This window comes from Poeciliopsis prolifica, unplaced genomic scaffold (assembly GCF_027474105.1).
Source record: "Poeciliopsis prolifica strain line A6 unplaced genomic scaffold, Auburn_PproV2 SCAFFOLD002, whole genome shotgun sequence".
Taxonomy (NCBI): Eukaryota; Metazoa; Chordata; class Actinopteri; order Cyprinodontiformes; family Poeciliidae; genus Poeciliopsis; species Poeciliopsis prolifica.
Genome location: NW_026562377.1, coordinates 8980174 through 8999354, shown reverse-complemented (window position 1 = coordinate 8999354; position 19181 = coordinate 8980174). Strand labels below are relative to the sequence as shown.

The window sequence follows — 19181 nt, the reverse complement described above, 5'->3', positions numbered from 1 at the left end:
CCTGTAATAAACTTATGAAAGACTTTTTTTAATATAAACCTCAACAAAGGCCGGTTTGTTTATGTCTGACTTGTCAGCCCTGATGAGCTGTTTGAGACCTCCCCGGTTTTTGTAAACGCCTCCGCACTCCTGTGCTTGTTAATGAGTGTGAGCAGTGCCATGTTCTGAACCGCATACAGGAACACAAAACACAAACCGGGCTAAAAATACCCTGGTTGCCTATGAGCGATGAGGTGAAGGTGTCGCCAGATTTACTGGAAATGCAAAACTTGAAGTCTGTTCAATGAAATAGAGAGCAAGAAATTAAAGATAAGAGGGGTAATTCTTAATGTCAAGAAAAAACTTGGCCCGTAATCAGGCCTGTGTTTTGATTATCTTACTTAATTTTCTGTAATAAATGAAATATGTTAGGGCTCTTAGTTCATCACATCTACTGGATGAACTGTTCCAACCTCCGATTGTAAGGACCTTTACAGAGAATATAATTGATTTGAAAGTATTTTTTTACAAATAATTAGATGAAATACTGTCACAATTATTGGAAAATGGGGGATTACACTTTCTTAGTCAAGCAAAACCAATAAAAATGTGATTTACTGCAAGTATTTTGATCCTGATTGAGAAGTGCTCCTTGTATGGCAGAACAGCTCAGCACATGGTGACAACTAGACGTCACCCCGCGCTGGGTGTGTTCTCCTGTTTCTCCTGGCACTCGACCATCTTTGTCTGGCTGGTATGTGTCTATGCATGATCCCGTGACCCGGCTTGGTCTAAATATAAATACCCAAGCAGTGTGCTTCACTACTAAGGTGACATTACGTAATTCTAATCAACATGTTCTTAGTGAAAGATCTCTCGGGACATGAGCTGTGGACGTGTCAAAGGTTTTGTGATATTTTGGTTGACCCCAAAGAAGTTATCAAGGATGGTTGGAGGACGGTGAGACGGAGCTTGTCAGTTGAGAGCAATGCTGCTGTAGAGCATCAGGATTTTGTTCCCGAAGCCTGAATTGGAAGATAAGGACCATATTGTCTTAGATTTGAACTTACTTGCGTAAGACATTCTGTCAAAGATGGGTAATGGAATAAGTAAGGTAAAGTATCAAAGAGAATCGATTTAAATCTCCAAAATCTCTTTTTGCATTGTCCTTTCAGCTCTGTTCCCTTGCTCTTTTTAGATCCTACCAGATCTGTACCTTGGTAACATTAAAGGTAAGCCTTCATGTCAGTGAAGAAATGATTCCTTTTTTAATCATTTTCAGGACAGCGTAGTAGAACACGTTTCAGTTCCTCATAGGGAAGAGCATGTGGTGAACTGCTACACTGAGCTTGGTTTCTATAGAGTAGAGAGGTCACAGTGTGAAGCTGAACGGCTGGAGTACTACATTTTGACAAGAAAAAAATAACTTTTACAGTACTGTTTTTATCTTCACTGAAGTTTTTCCTATGTGTTTGAGGTGTGCAGCTGCAGGGGAACATAAATCGTATGTTGTGAAGTTGATGAGCGTTGGCGTGGGAGGGGATGCCCCGTGCTGTGGGGGTGTCCCTGATATGAGATGCATTCCAAATGTTTCCACAAAACAGCAAACCAAAGCATGAGGTTGCTCTTTTTAAGTGTAATTCACACACTGAACCATAAACACGTAGGCAATAGCATAAATATGTGGAAGACTTTTTTTTGTAAACGTGACCTGTTCTGAAAAATCCTGTCAAATGAAAAACATAATACCTTTCATCTTAGCAACACCTTTTATGTTTTTCTTTCTTTTATGCTTGTCACCTTGCCTATTTAAAGACATTTGTGTACGACAAAGGAAATAATAAGGTCTAATCTTCTAAGGCTGCCTCTCATGCTACTTATACACCTAACTGTGTACATCACATTTTTTGTCTTAGATTGAATTAACCAAAAGTAAACTTTTTAAGGTCCATTTTTAAATATATATATATATAGATGTACTTGATGAGTTTTACAACTAAACCTTTGAGATTTCCATTTATGATTTAAGTTATTTTAAACACATTCAGATGAGATTCAAGTTTAGTCAGCTAAAACTGAATTTCAAATGTAATGTATTCAGGTTTAACAATAGTATTTATCTAGATAAATTCACTTGATGAAGTTCGTAGAAAAAAATGGAGTCTTGATTTGGATATCTGCTATACTTTTCCAGATGTCTACATGCTGCACTAAAGGCTCAGAAATTGGGAATTCCCCAAAAAACCACATTTACTGGGCCAGTAATTGGTGGATTTCCATAGTAGCTGAACTCTAAGCAAGTGTCTAAGACTAAGACCTGGTTAAGCAGTGAAATCCAAGGGCAAGCCAACCTCTAAAAACCAGTTCAATGCTACATAAACTTGGACATCCTACACAAACAAACTGCAAAATTAGACTGTCAATAAATTTAGATGTTGTGAAAGTTGCAGTCTACCATGAGGCCAGAAGCCAGTAGTCACTTTCAAACTGGATCTCTCATTTATATACTTTGTCTGAGTAAGCAGAAAAAATGAAAGTTGCATCAAATAAATCAAATCCATTTATAACTTTCTATATTTCACAGCATGTCTGTAAAATTGGCCTGTTCTGAATTTGGGATTTGAGAACTAATATCTTAATACCACAAAACCATGTGTTGAATCTACTTCTACACATAGACAGTGTTTAAATTGTCAGTGCCTAATATGATTTAGAATTCTATAGGGGGTCAAGTTCAGTCATTTTCCCAAATAATAAAGTTATCAAAGTATGCAACTAATCTCAACAGTTTACAGTCATATTCAGTAAATCAAAATATTGCAGAAATGATTTTATGTTCAATAAATCAACTCAATAACTGAAATAATAATTAGAAACACTTCTATTCTCCTTTATTTGTGAAGGCCTGTTGCCTAAATTCACAATTTTAAACTATCTTTGACCTTCTAAACAGATTTTACATTTCTTTGTGCACTGTCCATTGGACAAATATATGCTTTGATGGGCTACAGATAAAAATAGAGATGTGAAAGGCTACTCATACTTTGCTCTACTGAGCAAAGCAAGCAATCATAGCCTTTTGCTTTGAGTCCTTTTAGTCCTTTATCATTTGCTAATTAGGAATTTGGTGAGTATGGTTGAAATTTTAAGGCAATGCAATATTTCTTGCAGTTCCTATTGGCTTCAAATTAATCAGAGAATGGATTGGTGTGCAGATTACACCTGCTGTCAACAACTGCAGCTTCTATGTGAAGTTGCCGCACATCAGGTGCCTAGCTAATGGTAAGTTAACTTATCTACATCTAAATCTAAAGAAATGAACTGATTTCTAACTCTACCCTTCAAAATAAACATGAACATTGTCTTAAAAGATATTAATATGTTAAATATGTGACTTTCTGTCTTATGCACAACATTGTGCCAGCTAGTCTTAATTTAAAAAAAAACTCATTCCCAGTCAAACATGCATTACTAGTTATCAAACTAGAGGAGACATTACCAATATGAGTCTTGATAAAAGCAATAAAAACTGCATGTGTTCACACTGATGAATCACATCTTATATCTTTGGATAATTAAAATGCATAGTTTTAATTAGTATGCATAGTTTTAATAAATGTTGGTCTTAAATGTTGGATTTTGGCCAAAAAAAAAAAAAAAAAGAAAATTAAAAGTTGTATTTTGCTCTTTGAGTCTTAGGGAAATTACTAGCTTTCCTTCAATTTATGATTTATGTTGCGTAAAGTATATCCTAGGAACATACAGGTAGTGACTCAGGATTGCACTTCTCTTGGAAATACTTTGATAATTAAAAATGCTTGTATTGTTTTACCGTTTATTACATATTTTTGCAACATAATCTACATTTTAAGGTCGCTTAATGCTACTGGCATTGTAGCAAGGCTTTGTGAAGGCTTCTCTAGGCCTTTTTGGGGTGGCATCAGCAGCATCCTGCACATTTGCAAAGCATGAGAAAAAAATGCTTACAGCACATCTGTCCATCGTAGAAAACATTTGGCTTCCTTTTAAAGAACAAAATTTGATTAAAACAATTACTGTTTCTTGCTTTTCGGCCAAGCTGTTGGACTGTTTTAGAAACACTGGTTTTCCGGTTTTTCTTTCAGTTCAAAAGAAGAGCAAAACTTTTAAACCATAGGGCCATATTTGCTTGGAAGACATTAAGGGAGGGGGGGTGTTGTTGGGCAGAAAATGCTTTATTTAGGTTGCAGCTTTCATGCTGACATTTGTCATTGGATGCAGAAATAATTTTAAAATTCTCGATTTTCTGTGATTCACAGATGCACAGGACCGGGAGCTGCTGGCAAAGCACAACATCACCCACATCCTCTCAATCCATGACACAGCTGCACCTGTCCTGGAGGTGAGGCAGCTTCAAATTGGATGTTTTACATGAGCTTTTGTGACCGAATGACCTGAACCTTCATCCAACTATAGAGTACTTAGTGTCCTTTGAACCCAGTCACTTACCCGTCAGTGTCCCAACTGATCAGTACTCATTGTGAAAGTATGAAATCTCTGTGGAGCTGTTATGTCTCTTCAGAGTTAAATATCTCCCTACAGCTGTGTGTGAGTACTTTTGTGTGACAAAGGTATGTAAGGAATTGACTTAAAATAGTTTATAAGTGTATGATATATCTTATCACCCTTTCAGTTGATCCATTTTATGTTGTCAACCTATTGAAGAATCACTTCCTGAAACATTTTTTCATTATCTAAGATCACTAGTGAGATAAGAGCATTCAATGAAATCGTTATCAAAGGCAGCTGAAATAGACAGATGTTCATATTTTCAATTGTGTGACAGTCATAAGACGTGGAATCCACCAGGTTTTAGAAAACACAGCGTTTACTGAGGCTTCAGTATTCTTTGGAATTTCAGTTCATGTGTGAAAATCTGTGTCAGCTGATGCAGCTGCAGTTTGATGCTATATTTTCTTCACAAGAAGCTTTTAGTTCTGCACATTGAGGACTAAAAACCTTTGAAAGAAGAACTGGACAAACAGGAGCAACTTTTATTTTTTTAAGTTTTCACTGCGACATTTAAATGTGCCAATAAGTGGAGGAATGTTTTTATTTCTTTCTTTGTGTTTTTATCATATTGGATAGAACATGAGAAACAAGGTGGACAGAAAAAGAAATGTGTTTGAAAACAATCGATTGGACTCATATTTGAAAACTTGTCTGATAGCCCCAGTGTCCGCTTTCACAACTTTCATCTTTTCCTTGCTGAAAGCGATCATGTTTTCTGTACACTTTCTCCCATCCATGCCAGAATGTTTCATTGAACATGGAAGAGAAACAGCAACTTGTATTACACAGTATCACTACCTAAACTGGTCAACCACTAAAATTTTTCAAATGTTTTGGCCCACAGATACTTCACACACTTTTGTTCATTTCTAGTAGAAATGAACAAAAGAGAATTATGAGAATTTTTCTGTCAAAAAATGCATGACACTGCTTTTTTCTTTTCTTTTTTTTTTATTCTGTACCTAAAGATGACTCAGGTCGAGTTTAGACAGAGTGGCCAGCTGGGGCAGTTTATTTGCATACTCAACAGTCAAACTGCTGACTGATTGATTTCTTGGAAGACGACGTGAAGGTTCCTGAGAGAAGATGGTGAAATTTGCAACCACCAAGTCTCTGTGGTCAGACGTAACATTTACATTGAAAAGATGCAGTTGTGATTAGAATATTGCAGAATAGAGCGATGCAGTTATTTCTATTTGATCAAATCTGTTACAAATACACTTTTCTTTACAAGAATAGAGTTTAGCTATGAGCATGCATAGGAATAAAGTCTCACAGTCGCGGTTTCATTGTATTAAATAATAGAGATGGACTTGTGCAAAGACATGAGGTCCTTTCAGCGACTTCTTCCAGACCCAGAGGGTCAGAATTTAAATAAAGGTTGCAGAGACTGTGGACATATTTTTACCAATGCTTACAAAAAGTGTCTGGAGCACTTCCAGAGTTTGCGCTGTCCCTGAGGACTCAGGGGTTTTTGCACGAGTGCAGTCATAGCACGATGAGGTGGTTTCTGTCCAGTTAATGTACCATCAGCTGCCAGGTGCAACGAAGAGTAAACGCACACACACGCACGCACAAACTCACACCCTCACTTTGTTATGTCGCAATCTACATCGCTCACAGGGTAAGGACTGCAAGGTTTCAGGGCACGTATAACGGAAAAACAGGAAGGGTGTAATAGCCACCGCATTTGCATCTAAATGACCTCGAAATACAAAGAGCAATTAATACATTTAATATTATTGGTTTTGCAAGTGTAAGAGAACTTCTATTCACAAAATACTGCACCTAATTTCTTTTAACATCTCTAATTTAAGCTGTTCCCTCTTCTGTGCAGGAGATGACTTATCTCTGTATATCTGCTTCTGACCACTCAAAGCAAAACTTGTGAGTACTAAAAAAGATCAGATTTTGGCATTTTATGTGCGCTGCAATTTGTTTAACTTTTCTTTCTACTGAAATATGTACCTTTGATCTGTACCTAACACATTCCACTTTAGATACATACCTCTCTATAATTAGAATGTTATGTTTAATGATAAGCTGCTTGATGTGATGTTTTCTCCAGGATCCAGTATTTCAGAGAGAGCATCATGTTTATCCATGAGAGCCGGCTGAAAGGAGAGGGCTGCCTCATTCACTGGTGAGGACCAGTTCTTAGACTTGATCTCTTATTGGCTTTTTGTGGCTTGGAGCCAGAAATCTTTTATTTTGAGTAATTTATTAGACTGACACAACATAATACATAATTGTGACGTTTAAGAAAGTAGTAGTATGTGCATTGCAACCCTTATTAAAAAAAAAATGGTTGGAAAAGATTTAGGACTAAAGTGGAGGTTCACCTTCAAGGAGGTTGACAACATTAACCACACAACCAGACCTACAGTGGAATGGTTGAAGAGAAGTTGTAGATGTGTTAAAATGGTATAGTCAAATTTCTGGACCTACAAAGACTTTTTCAACAAACCCTCTCCATCTGATCTTACAGTGTTTAATTAATTTTATTTTAAACAACAATCAGCAGCACGTCTTGTAGTGACACACCCAAGAAAACAGAAATTCATGCCACACTTTTTATATTGACGCTTGTAAAAATTTTGAAACCCACATATACACAACTTTGTCACATAAAAATCTTGATAAAATACATTGATGTTTGTGGCTCTGATGAGACAAAAAAAGATGAGAAAATGAAAAGAAATTGGATACATGAAGTGATGACTTATTGGAGATTTATTCTGCAGCATGATGCACCTGCAGGTCTTGTGTCAGGTCTGTGTTTCATTGTTTTTTTATTTTACTATTTATTTAATTTTTAAATGTACTTTTGGATTCTGTCTTTCTCGTGTCCCACCAGTTCGAATAACAGCTGAGGTAACAAGGAAGATGAGGTGTAAAACCTTTGAAAGACTTATGTATAGCTTGGAGACTTTTGAATGATTATAACACAAAAGAAAAAAAAATTTCAGAGCTTACTGGTGACTGTATCAGAAAGCAGCAGAAAAAGTTTGTAATTCCCTGTCCTACTAAGAATTTACCTCAGAATTACTGATAAATCTTCAAATATTAGCGTAGGTCTCATTTTCAGCCACACCAAAAAGATCCTGACTATCAGGCTTTCAGGTTGAAAACTTTCATAGAAAATGTCCTCACCTTTCATCTCATCTCATATCAAACAGCAGACATTTAACCACAGCGTCAGGAGTGGGTTTCACTTCTTTTATACTCTAAAGCAGAGATTCTGCACTTGAGAAGGATTACTAACTGTGAGGGTCTGTGCTTGTCAGTGTGGCAGGAGTGTCCCGCAGCGTAACCTTGGTGGTGGCTTACCTCATGACAGTGACAGCACGAGGCTGGGTGGAGTCCCTGGCGGCGGTCCGGGCTGCCCGGCCCTGTGCGGGCCCCAACCTGGGCTTCCTGCGGCAGCTGGAGGAGTTCGAAAACATGGAACTGGCAGAGGTTAGTCGTTTGTATGAAGATATGACTATATGAACGTGTATTTTTAAAAAGGACCTCTGAGAGATCAGAAATTATCCATAGGGTTCCTACACAGCCTGGAAAAGCTTCAGTAGTTTTTAAGTTTTAATAAATATGGAAAAGAATAAGGTGAACAGAAATAAAATGTGGATTTCATGAGTTGATGCCTCATCCAACTATCCATTGTTCCTCCCTCTTTCTCTTGCTCAATTCTTTCCTTATTTCATTCTCTCCTCTCTCCCTTACTTCTTTCTTTCCTTACTTGAGTCCTTCCCCATGTCCTTTATTTTTTGCATGTTTCATATTTGAAGCCGACCCACAGCAAAAATTTATGAAAAATGCATAAAATTTTATGTTTGTAATTTGTTGGTTTGTTTTAACAGTCATTCAACAAACAAAAGAAAAAAAATAAACAGCTTCCAGTATTTTTATGAACCAGTATAAGTGTTGGCAGCCAGTAGAAAAGTCAAGGATGGAAAGTAAAATGAACTCTGGTTTGAACATTTTTACGATTGGCAGGTTAACTTGTCAAAAATGTGGACAGGGTAATAAAGTAGTTTTTACAAACACATTAGACTTAATAGGATTTTTTTCTCCTTTGTAAAATCATTATAAAACTTTTAGAAAAATAAGAATTAGGGGTTTGAATTCAAAGAAATAGTGGATTTCCTCAAATATTTACAGACTCCAATACACTCACAGTTCACTTTCTTACATACACCTGTTGAATATCAATCTCTTGAAGATCAATGCATTTAGAGATGAGTGGTGGTGAAGATGACTTTGTAAAGTTTGAACAAAGTGCAGAATTTGGAAAAAAGGTGATTTGAGAGTGTTTAAACAGAAACGGAACCTATGGAGATTTTCACACACTGTCCTCCATTTAAAGAATGGTATAAAACTGTACAATGCAAAAGTTAGGCATCTAATATTTTCTGAAATATCAGCGTTGTCTGGACGTTGTTCATTACATCTTAATTTTGGAAAGAGACAACAGATCCAGAATCTACACTTAACACAATGTGTTCCCCAAAATAAGCATAAAGATAATTGTGATGTAACATGACGGAAATATTGCCTCAGCTGACGTCTTGAAATATGCTATTAGCATCAAATTCTACGTTTACATTTTTTCTAAATATCATAAAACTCTTCAATGACGACGCTGAAATCATTTGCTTTCTGAGTGTGTTTGTTAAGCGAGGAGCCAAACACGTGTGTTTCTATCTATCTACATCTCAAAAATGGTTGTGATGTAATGAAGAGGGGTTGGGAAGCAAAGAATTGCAGATTAAATATTTGTATTTAGGGTTATTCAGCTGTTTTACTGCAGCTAAAACTACTTGATTCGGTCGGCTGTAAAACCACGTTATACAGTTTTATAATTGATCTGAATCTTTTTCCAAGACCTAAAAGAAAGATCTTCAGAAAGTCACAAAAAGTCTGCTTGAAAAGATTAGAAACAAAAAATACAGACAAATCAGGGTGCCTTTTTCATAAGAGACAACGATAAAGCTCTTTCTCCCCTCTTTTCAGTATCGAGCCTGGTGGACGGAGAGGTACGGGAAGAGCTCCTTTAATGACGATGAGGAAATTCAGAATCTCATCAATAAAAAGTCTAATAACAGTGTTGGCAGCAGCAGCTCTGTCAACATCCCCCCAGCTCTGGGACCAAGTCACACTTGAAAAAAATATTCTGCTCTCATCACTCCGGGGCTGCAAAATCTGAGGAGTGTTGGAATCGCACCAGCAGGAACGTTCATCCAGTAGTTCTTTGGTATCATGAATTGGTTGAATGTCATGCTTGCAGATTGGCCGGGGGATTTCATATCTCTGTTGTCATGTCATGTCTTGGCCTCTAACTGTCAAAACAACATGCAAGGCCAGCCAAGCGGGACCCCAAGGAAGTATGTACACAAAGTCCTGAGTGTGAACACACAGTTAGTAGCGGACACTCCCCCTCCGTGAGTTATGTTATGCTGTGTCTTGAACTTGAAATATGACTATTAGTTTCTATGCAGAGAGTGGAAACTAAAGAACAGTTTCCCAGTAAACATACCACAACATGCGTTTTTTTTGTATTATAATTGATATTATTTGAATTTATTTGTGTTGCCTTATGTCCAGCTAACAGTAGCCTCTGCATAAAAAGACAAGCAGTTGTATTTTGTGTAAATACATTTTAATTGATGTCAAATTTCACCCACCCTCTCAGGGAGTTATGAGTTCATTTCAAACAGGTTCATTTATTTTGACCTGTTTTGACTTTCACAAATTTAACTAATTTTGCTTTTTACTGATTAGTATCTGAGATGTATCCAAAAAGTCTTTTTTATTTATGTACATGTTGTTTTTTTTTTTTTTTTGAAGAATTTTTGTCCTAAACCTTTTCATGTTTTGTTACACAATAATTTAAAGGTTTTTATTGGGACTTTATGTGATGGGTTTACACAAGGTAATCCATCGTTGTGAAGTTAAAGGAAAAATTATGCATGGTTCTTAATTACTGATGTATTTTTTAGAAATAGGAAATGCAGGAATATTACCCATCCCTCCTGATTCAAGACTTTGTCGAACCACATTTTGCTGATCTTTTATGTCTCAGCAATTTTCCACATTAAGAAACTGAGACTATTGCCAATAGTGCTTTAGAAATTGGCTATCAGATTCTCATCTGAACATCATATTTTTAATTGAATGAATTTGTTATTTTTTTTCAAGGCGTTGACTTGCCCACTTTAGCAATTCATTCATCTTTGATGTAAAACATTCCATTGTAGCTGTGACTGTCTGCGCAGGGCCGTGTCGCCCATCTCAAGCGCTTTGCAACCAACTTTCTTTCAGAATTATCTCATAAATAACTCTTTCCATCTTTCCATTAACTCCAGCCATTTTTTCCATCCCTTGCCCAGTCTGTCCACAAGATGTTCAAAACCTGGGATATTGTTTTGTAGTCTTGCTCTGCATTAAACTCTCCATAATATTATTCCCGACCTGACTTTTGCTTTTCTTGATTTACATGATGATTGTTCATTATATATTCTCCAACACACTTCTGAATCCTTCACAGAACAAATATTTATATACTGAGATTAAATCATGAAAAAATGCAACACACCTGGTCAAAAACAACCAATTCGAACCAGGAGGAGTGTCATGGTGCTGTCAATCATCCTTGTATTCACACTGATTAATGTGCAAATGGTGGAGAAACATGTCACAGTTCCAGGAAATGTTTTTCTGCTGTCATTGGCTAACTAGCCTTAGCACTCAGAACGGGCTCAACTGATGGCGAGAAGCTGTAGTGTTGCAGAGAGCAAGGGGGAGTCTGTGAGCAGTGTACACAAGAATGATTGACAGTGCTAAGACCCTCCTCCTGGCTGTGATTGGTTGTTTCTGATTCAGCAGTGTAAATCTGTAATTAGCACTTGGAGAAGACTGGGGGTTTGATTTTTTTCCACAGATTATGTGTCGAGTGACAGTTTTAAGTACAAGAAAAATGTATTTTTAAGTAAAAATTATGCATCCAAGGTCTAAAGTGACTTCCTCTAAATTTTTGAATGCACATTTTTGATTTTTCAGTGTTTCATTTCTTTTCGCACAACTTGCCGTTCTCTAAGCTTAATGATAAAATTCATAACAGCTGATTGATCCATGACTGGACCAATACATTTCCTAGTTGAGTCAGAACTGGTATTTAAACAATTCACTTTAACATCATAAAATACACCACTTTTTTATCAGTGGTGTATTTTATGATGAATTAAAAATCATGAAATGTTGCTCATTTAACATGAAAACATTTTGTTTTTGTAAATCTTTTATTTTAAATATCCACTTCTTAAACTAATTAACTCAGCAGGGGACTGTGACTAATTCAATATTTGTTGGATGTTGAAATTTAAGTTTCGACAAGATTAAAATAATATATTTGTTCTATTTACTGTAGTTTATAAGACTATTGTGTTATACTTTTTAGTTTTAAAATGTTACAAATAAGTAGTCTGAGTTTGAATGTTTATTACAACTTATTTTTGTGTCTCTACTTCCTTATGTAAGGGCTCAATGATGGCTATATTGAGCCATCATTACCTCTGCAGGAGCTGTTAAATCCGCTCTATTCTTGAAAATATTATTTATAAAGGAGTTGAGATGCTGCACATGCAAACTAGAGAAACTTTAAATTCTCAAAGAACCCACACACACACACATACACCCACTGTCTGTTTTTGTTCTTTGAAACTAACTTATTCAAATACATGTACATTGAGCTCTGACTTACTCAAATGTTCATTTTCCCAGATGGTCCAGCTATAAAATGGTGGCCACTTGACATGCATTTTGTAGAGGAAAAACCAAGACAATAAGTATAAAATGACAATAAATTTAATTTTCTATAACAGTTTTCGTATAAAAACCCCAAATTGAAAATGAAATAAAGGTAGAATAAATCCATGAATAAAGGTGTATATATATATATATATATATATATATATATATATATATATATATATATATATATATATATATATATATATATATATATATATATATATATATGTATATATATATATATATATATATATATATATATATATATATATATATATAATATATATATATATATATATATATATATATATATATATATATATATATATATATATATATATATATATATATATATATATATATATATATATATATATATATATATATATATATATATATATATATATATATATATATATATATATATATATATATATATATATATATATATATATATTTGTTTTTTTTTTTTCTGGTTGAACGGTATTTACCTTTTCCAAGTTTCACAAGCATTTTCTTCATTCTCGAATAGGCTATAGTTGTTTTTCTATCGGCCTTTTTTACTCTCTTGCACCAGAGCGGGCGAATTCCTAAAACTGTGTTTAATCTCATCTAATCTAATTATATCGATTGTTCTTATTTAATCTTCCAGCAGGAACAAACTACATTTCTTTCTTTCTGCGCATCATTTCTCCTGCAGGACCACTTTGCAGCTGCTTTTTTTCGTAAGGCTTTATCATTTCAAAGAATTGTTTTCGTCTCCGTCCTCTGACTTTCCACCCGTGCGGGTGTGTGACACTTCTGTCTGACGCCGGCAGGGTTTCCCCTGGTGTCTTACTGGAGATCCGCCGCTGTGAGCGCGCTGATAAGCTTCGCAGGAGGGGAGCTCGGCGCGGCAGCGGCAGGAGGCGCAGCAGCGGCAGGTGCGTCCTCCTCCTCTTCCTCCTCCTCCACCTCCTCCTCCTCCTCCCCCTCATCAGCATCTTCCTCTTGACTCCGCCCCTTTTGCGGCTCGTTTCACGCTGCGAGGATTTAAGCGGGCCCGCCGGAATGGTGAGGGCTTTCTGAGACTGACAGATTTCAAAACTTGACGGGTTTCGGGTTTCGCAGGTAAGGCAGCTTCGACTCGCACCCGGGGCGCGTAAAACAAGAGCACAACTGTAGTCTGCGTGGGAGTCCACGTTGAGCGATCTTCTCACTTTTACAACTCTTGATTCCGCGCTGCTTTCGCAGCCTACACATTATATCACATTAGGGTGCAGGACCTACAAGCGGAGTTTTGCTTTTGTGTTTTGCTCAGAGATGAACTCTGAAGTGGATTACGGAGGCTCCGGGAGCAGCGGCAACGGGAAGCTGCGCCAGTGGCTCATCGAGCAGGTGGACTGCGGGAAGTATCCCGGCCTGGTGTGGGAGAACGACGAGAAGACCATCTTTAGGATACCATGGAAACACGCCGGGAAGCAGGACTACAACCGGGATGAGGATGCCGCGCTTTTCAAGGTAAGAGACAGAGGGCATGGATGAGAACCAAACTGGCAACTTATCTAAATATTTAGGACAGTCTCAGTTTAAACTTGTTGTTCGTTCATTTAGAATTAAGTTGTATTTTAGTCGCCTGTATAAATATTGATGCGCGGTTGATCTGCGGAGTATTTGTGTATTATTTCATGTATGGATAGACCGAGACAAGCAAGCAGAACTATAAAAATGAGTCAAATTCAATTCGGTTCAGTTGATTTAATTCACTATAATATGTTATAATTTCTAACAAGTCAAATTCACCAATCGAAACAGAAAAGCCATCAACTGTATGCATTGAAATTTTAACGGCGGACAACATTTAAAATACTATTTAAAATTTAATGTAAATGTAAGAGAAAAAACACATTAATTTACAAAATACATATGTAAAGTTTTGGAGTCTAATTGCGCACTCATCCTCGCATTCCTGCGCTGCAGCCATGTAAGATGTGACCCACTGCTCATATAGGTAGGCTATTGCTCTTTTTTGTAATTTTCTCCCTGCGAATTGTCTGCAGGCATGGGCGCTGTTCAAGGGCAAGTTTCGGGAGGGGATCGACAAGCCGGACCCTCCGACCTGGAAGACGCGCCTGCGTTGCGCCCTCAACAAGAGCAACGACTTCGAGGAGCTGGTGGAGAGAAGCCAGCTGGACATCTCTGACCCTTACAAAGTGTACCGCATCATCCCGGAGGGAGCGAAGAAAAGTCAGTGGCTCTAACGCCATCAATACGTCAAGCAGCTGCATGGGTTTAACTGGGAAAGGTGAAGTTAAATCTGTTCTGTGTTGCACGCAGGGCCCAGACCGGAGGACAGTCCTCTGAGCCCAGTGAGCTATCAGATGCATCATCCATATCCTTCCGTACCCACTCAGGTAATTTACATATGCATACAAAATGAGCGGGGCGGGGCCTTAGAGAAACAGCAGACAGGCTGCTGAATGAACCATGGAATGTTGTTCGTGCATGAATGAACTGAGAAACAACAGTTTTATGATGTGTTGAATGATGCTGAACAAACATTTGTAAAGGGACAGTACTTTACATAACAGTGAGGGGAAAAAAATGCATAAGCAACTTTTGAAAAACACGTTCGAAATGGATCGTTGAACACAAAACATTTTAATAATGTAACCTTGTAAAGCCATGCTTGATAAACAAAGCTGGATGTATGTGTTTGTAGATACCACAGTACATGACAAGTCCGGACTGCAGTTGGAGGGATTACTGCCCGGAGCAGCCGTCCCTGCCAGACCTGCCTTTCACTCAGTGCCCCTGTCCCCCTCGCAGCCTGCCATGGCAGACCCCATCCATGGAGAACGGTACGTCATTTCTATATATAACAGCTGCATGAGACCTATGCGTTTTACATCCACTTTTTGGCATGCCGAGCTTGACTCTGTTCCTCTTTCTGCGCAGGATACCAGCTCAGAGCTTCCATTTACTCCTACGGCCCCACAGACAGTCAACCCTCTCCTTTCCCGCTGGACGCCAGCATCAGATCAGCAGAGGCGCTCTCAGGTGCACATGATACGCTTTCACTTCACCATATTCCCTCTCACGCCATGACATTGTAGGGTCATTGTGAAGCAGGAAGCAATGAGGCAAAATGCTTCGTGCAGATTAAAATATGCCAAAATAAGTTTTTTTTTTCCCCAGCCGTATTGAAGATTTATATGCACAGAAATCCTGTCACCTGCCTGTTTGGTGCACCAAAAATGAAAACAGATAATCTGTATGTGATCATTCCCACCAATCATCAGAGATGTAACCAAAAACATGACATTTCAGCAAGAAGTGAGCAATCTTTTCAGCCCCAGTGTAATAAGTGAAAATAAAGACTTTTTTAGCAATTAAGTAAACATGTTCTTAGTATACACCCTAAAAGAAAAAAATGATTCCAGTAATCAGTTGCTAGAGATGCACCTACATAAATTTGACTATATTTAGATGTATAATGGTTAAGCAGAGTTTTGTCAATTTCAGGTGACCTTCTACCTAAATCAATGCTGTTCCTGATTGTTTTCAACACACATTTCAAACTGTTTTGATCCAACTACAGTTTTGAGTCTGACTATACAGGTGACTGAAGCATAACAGGTTGAAAACAGGCCAGGTTTGTTGACCCTCTGTCGGTTTTCTCTTCTCGAACAGACTTCCGCCTCCACGTGTCGGTTTATGTACGGGACACTCTGGTAAGGGAGGTGACCACCTCCAGTCCGGAGGGCTGCCACATCACCCCGAGCCCACCAGAGAAGCCCTACCTCTCGGGTGGTCCCGATGTGGTGCCGCTGCCTGTGGACACCCAAAGGAGGGTGGACGAGTGCCCGCCGAGTCCACCGTCCGGCCTGGAGAGTGGGGTCCTGCTGTGGATGGGCGCAGACGGACTCTACGCCCGCAGGATGTGTCAGAGTAGAGTGTACTGGCAGGGAGGCCCTTCAGTGTTCGGAAACAAGCCCAACAAGCTGGAGAGAGACATTGTTTGTAAACTTCTACATACACAGGACTACCTTACAGGTGAGACTTCAGAATGTGTGATCAAACTCAATTACAAATACATATTTATTTCATGATGATTTTGAAAAAATACATGGATTTTAATGAGGTTACTTTTAAAATTTTACATTTTTGCATCAGTTTATTTATTTTTGTTGTTTTTACCCACAAGGGGTTAAAAAACTGCATTGAAATTCACACCATTTCTTATTTAAATTGAACAAAGAGGCTGTATTACCAAAACTAATTAGAAAAGGCCACATTAGCCAGATGAAAGGGACAGTTTTGAATGTGAAATCACATGAGTACCAAACTTGCAGCTCATTTACTGGAAAGGCCCCTCAGTAGTATCTAAGAAGAATTGTGGTGACCTTCTTCAAATAACTTTTCACGATAAGCTGTCAGTCACATGACTTTTTACAGAGCCACATCTTCCCCACCCACATGCACTGACAGCCTCAGCTGTGACTGACAACTAATTGTATTTGCATGCTTAGTGTGACCAGGACTTTCCATTCGTTTTACCCCAAAATGTCATACCACTTCAAGAGAAATTCTGGTGAAATCATTTTGAGTACTGTTAATAATAATGGAAACCTGTGCTGTTTCTCTTTCCTATCACACAGAGATCCAGAGTTACGGGCTCCACGGTCGGCCGCCAAGTCGCTTCCAGGTCCTGCTGAGCTTTGGAGACGAATGTTTAGATCCTCAGAGACAAAGGCGAACCCTCACAGTCCAGGTGACTGCTAGACTCCATGTTTAAGAAATCTTATAAGGGCTCTTTGTGTAAATATATGTTAGAAGACACTGGAATCAAAATGAAATCATAGTTTGATTTTCAGCGTTACATTTTAAAAAGTTTCAAAAAAGTAATGCTGAACTTTTAAGTTTGTTTTCAAAACTCAAAAATAGGACTTGAAAGTCTGCAGGAACTTCTCCATTGTCAAGATGCACGCTTTGTTTCAGATCTAAATTTAGATTCAGAATAAATTGCTAAGAATCAGCATCAGTCTGGTTCCACACTTTAGGCTGCAGACATCTTTGATTTCTACAGCAGCATAAGGTGTCAGAGACCTCAAAATGACAAGGAAGGCTATTTTTAGCACGGCTAGCCATCCTTCATCTATTAATCTACTTTTTCGGTAATTTGTAACATTTCTTGCTTGCAATAGCTCTTTCTATAAGCAAGTTCAACAGCAACCCAGTCAAGATAAATCTTAGTCACAGAGAAATAAGAAAAATAATAGGATATAATAATAGAGAATTTCTCACCTTAAATTCAACTTTTATGTGAGTAACTGATAGAAACATAGACATGCAGAAATATATGTGACAGTGCACAGGGAACCACGTCGTATCTGTGACCTTTGCTTATAGGAATGAGACTGTGTGTGTTTTTTCAGAAGAAAGAATGAAATTGAATTACCAAGATTGTTGTAAATGGCAACAAAGTGCAACTTCCTTGAGCATTGTTAGCCTTAGCACTTTGACAAATTAACAAACTCATCTCAGACTTTTACCAGTTTAAAATGGTACATTGATGTTGTGCTAGTCAATTAAAAAAGAATAATAACTTCAAGTGTAAAATGGAGCCACATTAATGTGTTTTTCTCCCCTGTGTTTCAGGTGGAGCCGCTATTCGCCAGGCAGTTCCTGTTCTACGCCCAGCAGACTGGTGGCCACTACTACCGCGGCTACGAGCATCCCACAGTTACGGAGCATATAAATGCCACCGAGGACTATCCAAGAGCGATCACGCATCACCACAGCAGCAGCCTGCAGGAGTGAACCGTGAGCGGTTTGAGTGACTGTGAAAAACTTCATGAAGCAACCAAAGCATTTAAAAAAAAAAAAAAAAACATGGCCGTGAAATCTCAGGGACAAAGAAAAATGGTCAACTGTGTACATAAACGGAATATTTAGTTAGCCTCTGTTTACGATTCTGTGTATTATCATGTGAGTAAATATGTGTTGGTGTGATAAAACCAAAAATTGCTGCGCGGTTTTATTTTAACTACACGTTATTTGTCTTAGGAAATTGAAACTGACAGCGGAGGTGATTGTACTAACAAACAAAAAAGACTTTTGTGCCTTAAAAGAATAGTGTGAAACATACATTTTGTTTTGTAAGGTCATAAAGCTATGAAATCCATCCTGAGATCCAGAACGTGACCAGCATTTGACTAGCTTAGCGTAAAACTGGAAGCAAGAAGGTCTGGCCTGCTTAGATCTCCAGCAAAATCCACCAAAGAGTTACCAAATGTTTGATTCTTAAGTTAGAGAGAGAAAAAAAGTGTTGCTTTCTCATTGGGCCAAACTTTTATTTCTGTTAGTTAGTAGCTGCAACTAACTCACACTTTGCAATTATATTGTGAAACTGAGGATGATCAATTTTTGTCGTAGAAGACAAAAAGATTTTAATTGTGTACTTTTAAGCCTTAAACAAGTTGGAAGGTTGTTTTTACTGGTTACAAAAGGTCAGTGTTGCAATTTTTTATGAGAAAGCTTATTGGCTTGATTTTTGTATTTTATTTACATAAGAAAAAAAACCATACATCATGTCTGTACAACTAAATATCATCTGGGATAAGAAGCTAAAAGTTTTTTTTATTTTATTTAACAAACATCTTGTAAATAGGAATTTTTGCTACATATATATATATATTTTTGCTAGTGGACACTATTACTACTGTTTGTATAAGAAACTCAGCTGAATGTAGATAAGCTTAACTTTTATTTTGTACTGCAAATGTTTCACATCTGAACAAAGCCGGTTTTAATCTGAATGTCTTTTGTCTTCAAGAATAATTTGTGTTTGTATATATATA

The 19181-nt window shown here is 37.6% G+C and overlaps 2 protein-coding genes across 3 annotated transcripts; both read left to right on the top strand.

The window, feature by feature from the left end:
• The first annotated feature begins 858 nt into the window (after positions 1-858).
• Positions 859-10993, top strand: LOC129372208 (dual specificity protein phosphatase 22-B-like). 2 transcript variants are annotated; one of them, XM_055049326.1, is made up of 8 exons: positions 859-1093; positions 1178-1211; positions 3151-3261; positions 4278-4360; positions 6368-6417; positions 6599-6673; positions 7818-7989; positions 9544-10993. In XM_055049326.1, the coding sequence occupies exons 1-8, from the start codon at positions 1073-1075 to the stop codon at positions 9691-9693; spliced, it is 696 nt and encodes a 231-aa protein (XP_054905301.1). In that variant the 5' UTR covers positions 859-1072; the 3' UTR covers positions 9694-10993. The 2 variants fall into 2 exon arrangements, with proteins under 2 accessions (XP_054905301.1, XP_054905310.1); XM_055049335.1 differs by lacking the exon at positions 3151-3261.
• A 2417-nt stretch (positions 10994-13410) lies between these two features.
• LOC129372200 (interferon regulatory factor 4-like) lies at positions 13411-19181 on the top strand. Its single transcript, XM_055049314.1, has 9 exons — positions 13411-13449; positions 13640-13839; positions 14379-14565; positions 14656-14732; positions 15041-15179; positions 15277-15378; positions 16012-16374; positions 16980-17092; positions 17980-19181. The coding sequence occupies exons 2-9, from the start codon at positions 13642-13644 to the stop codon at positions 18139-18141; spliced, it is 1341 nt and encodes a 446-aa protein (XP_054905289.1). The 5' UTR covers positions 13411-13449; positions 13640-13641; the 3' UTR covers positions 18142-19181.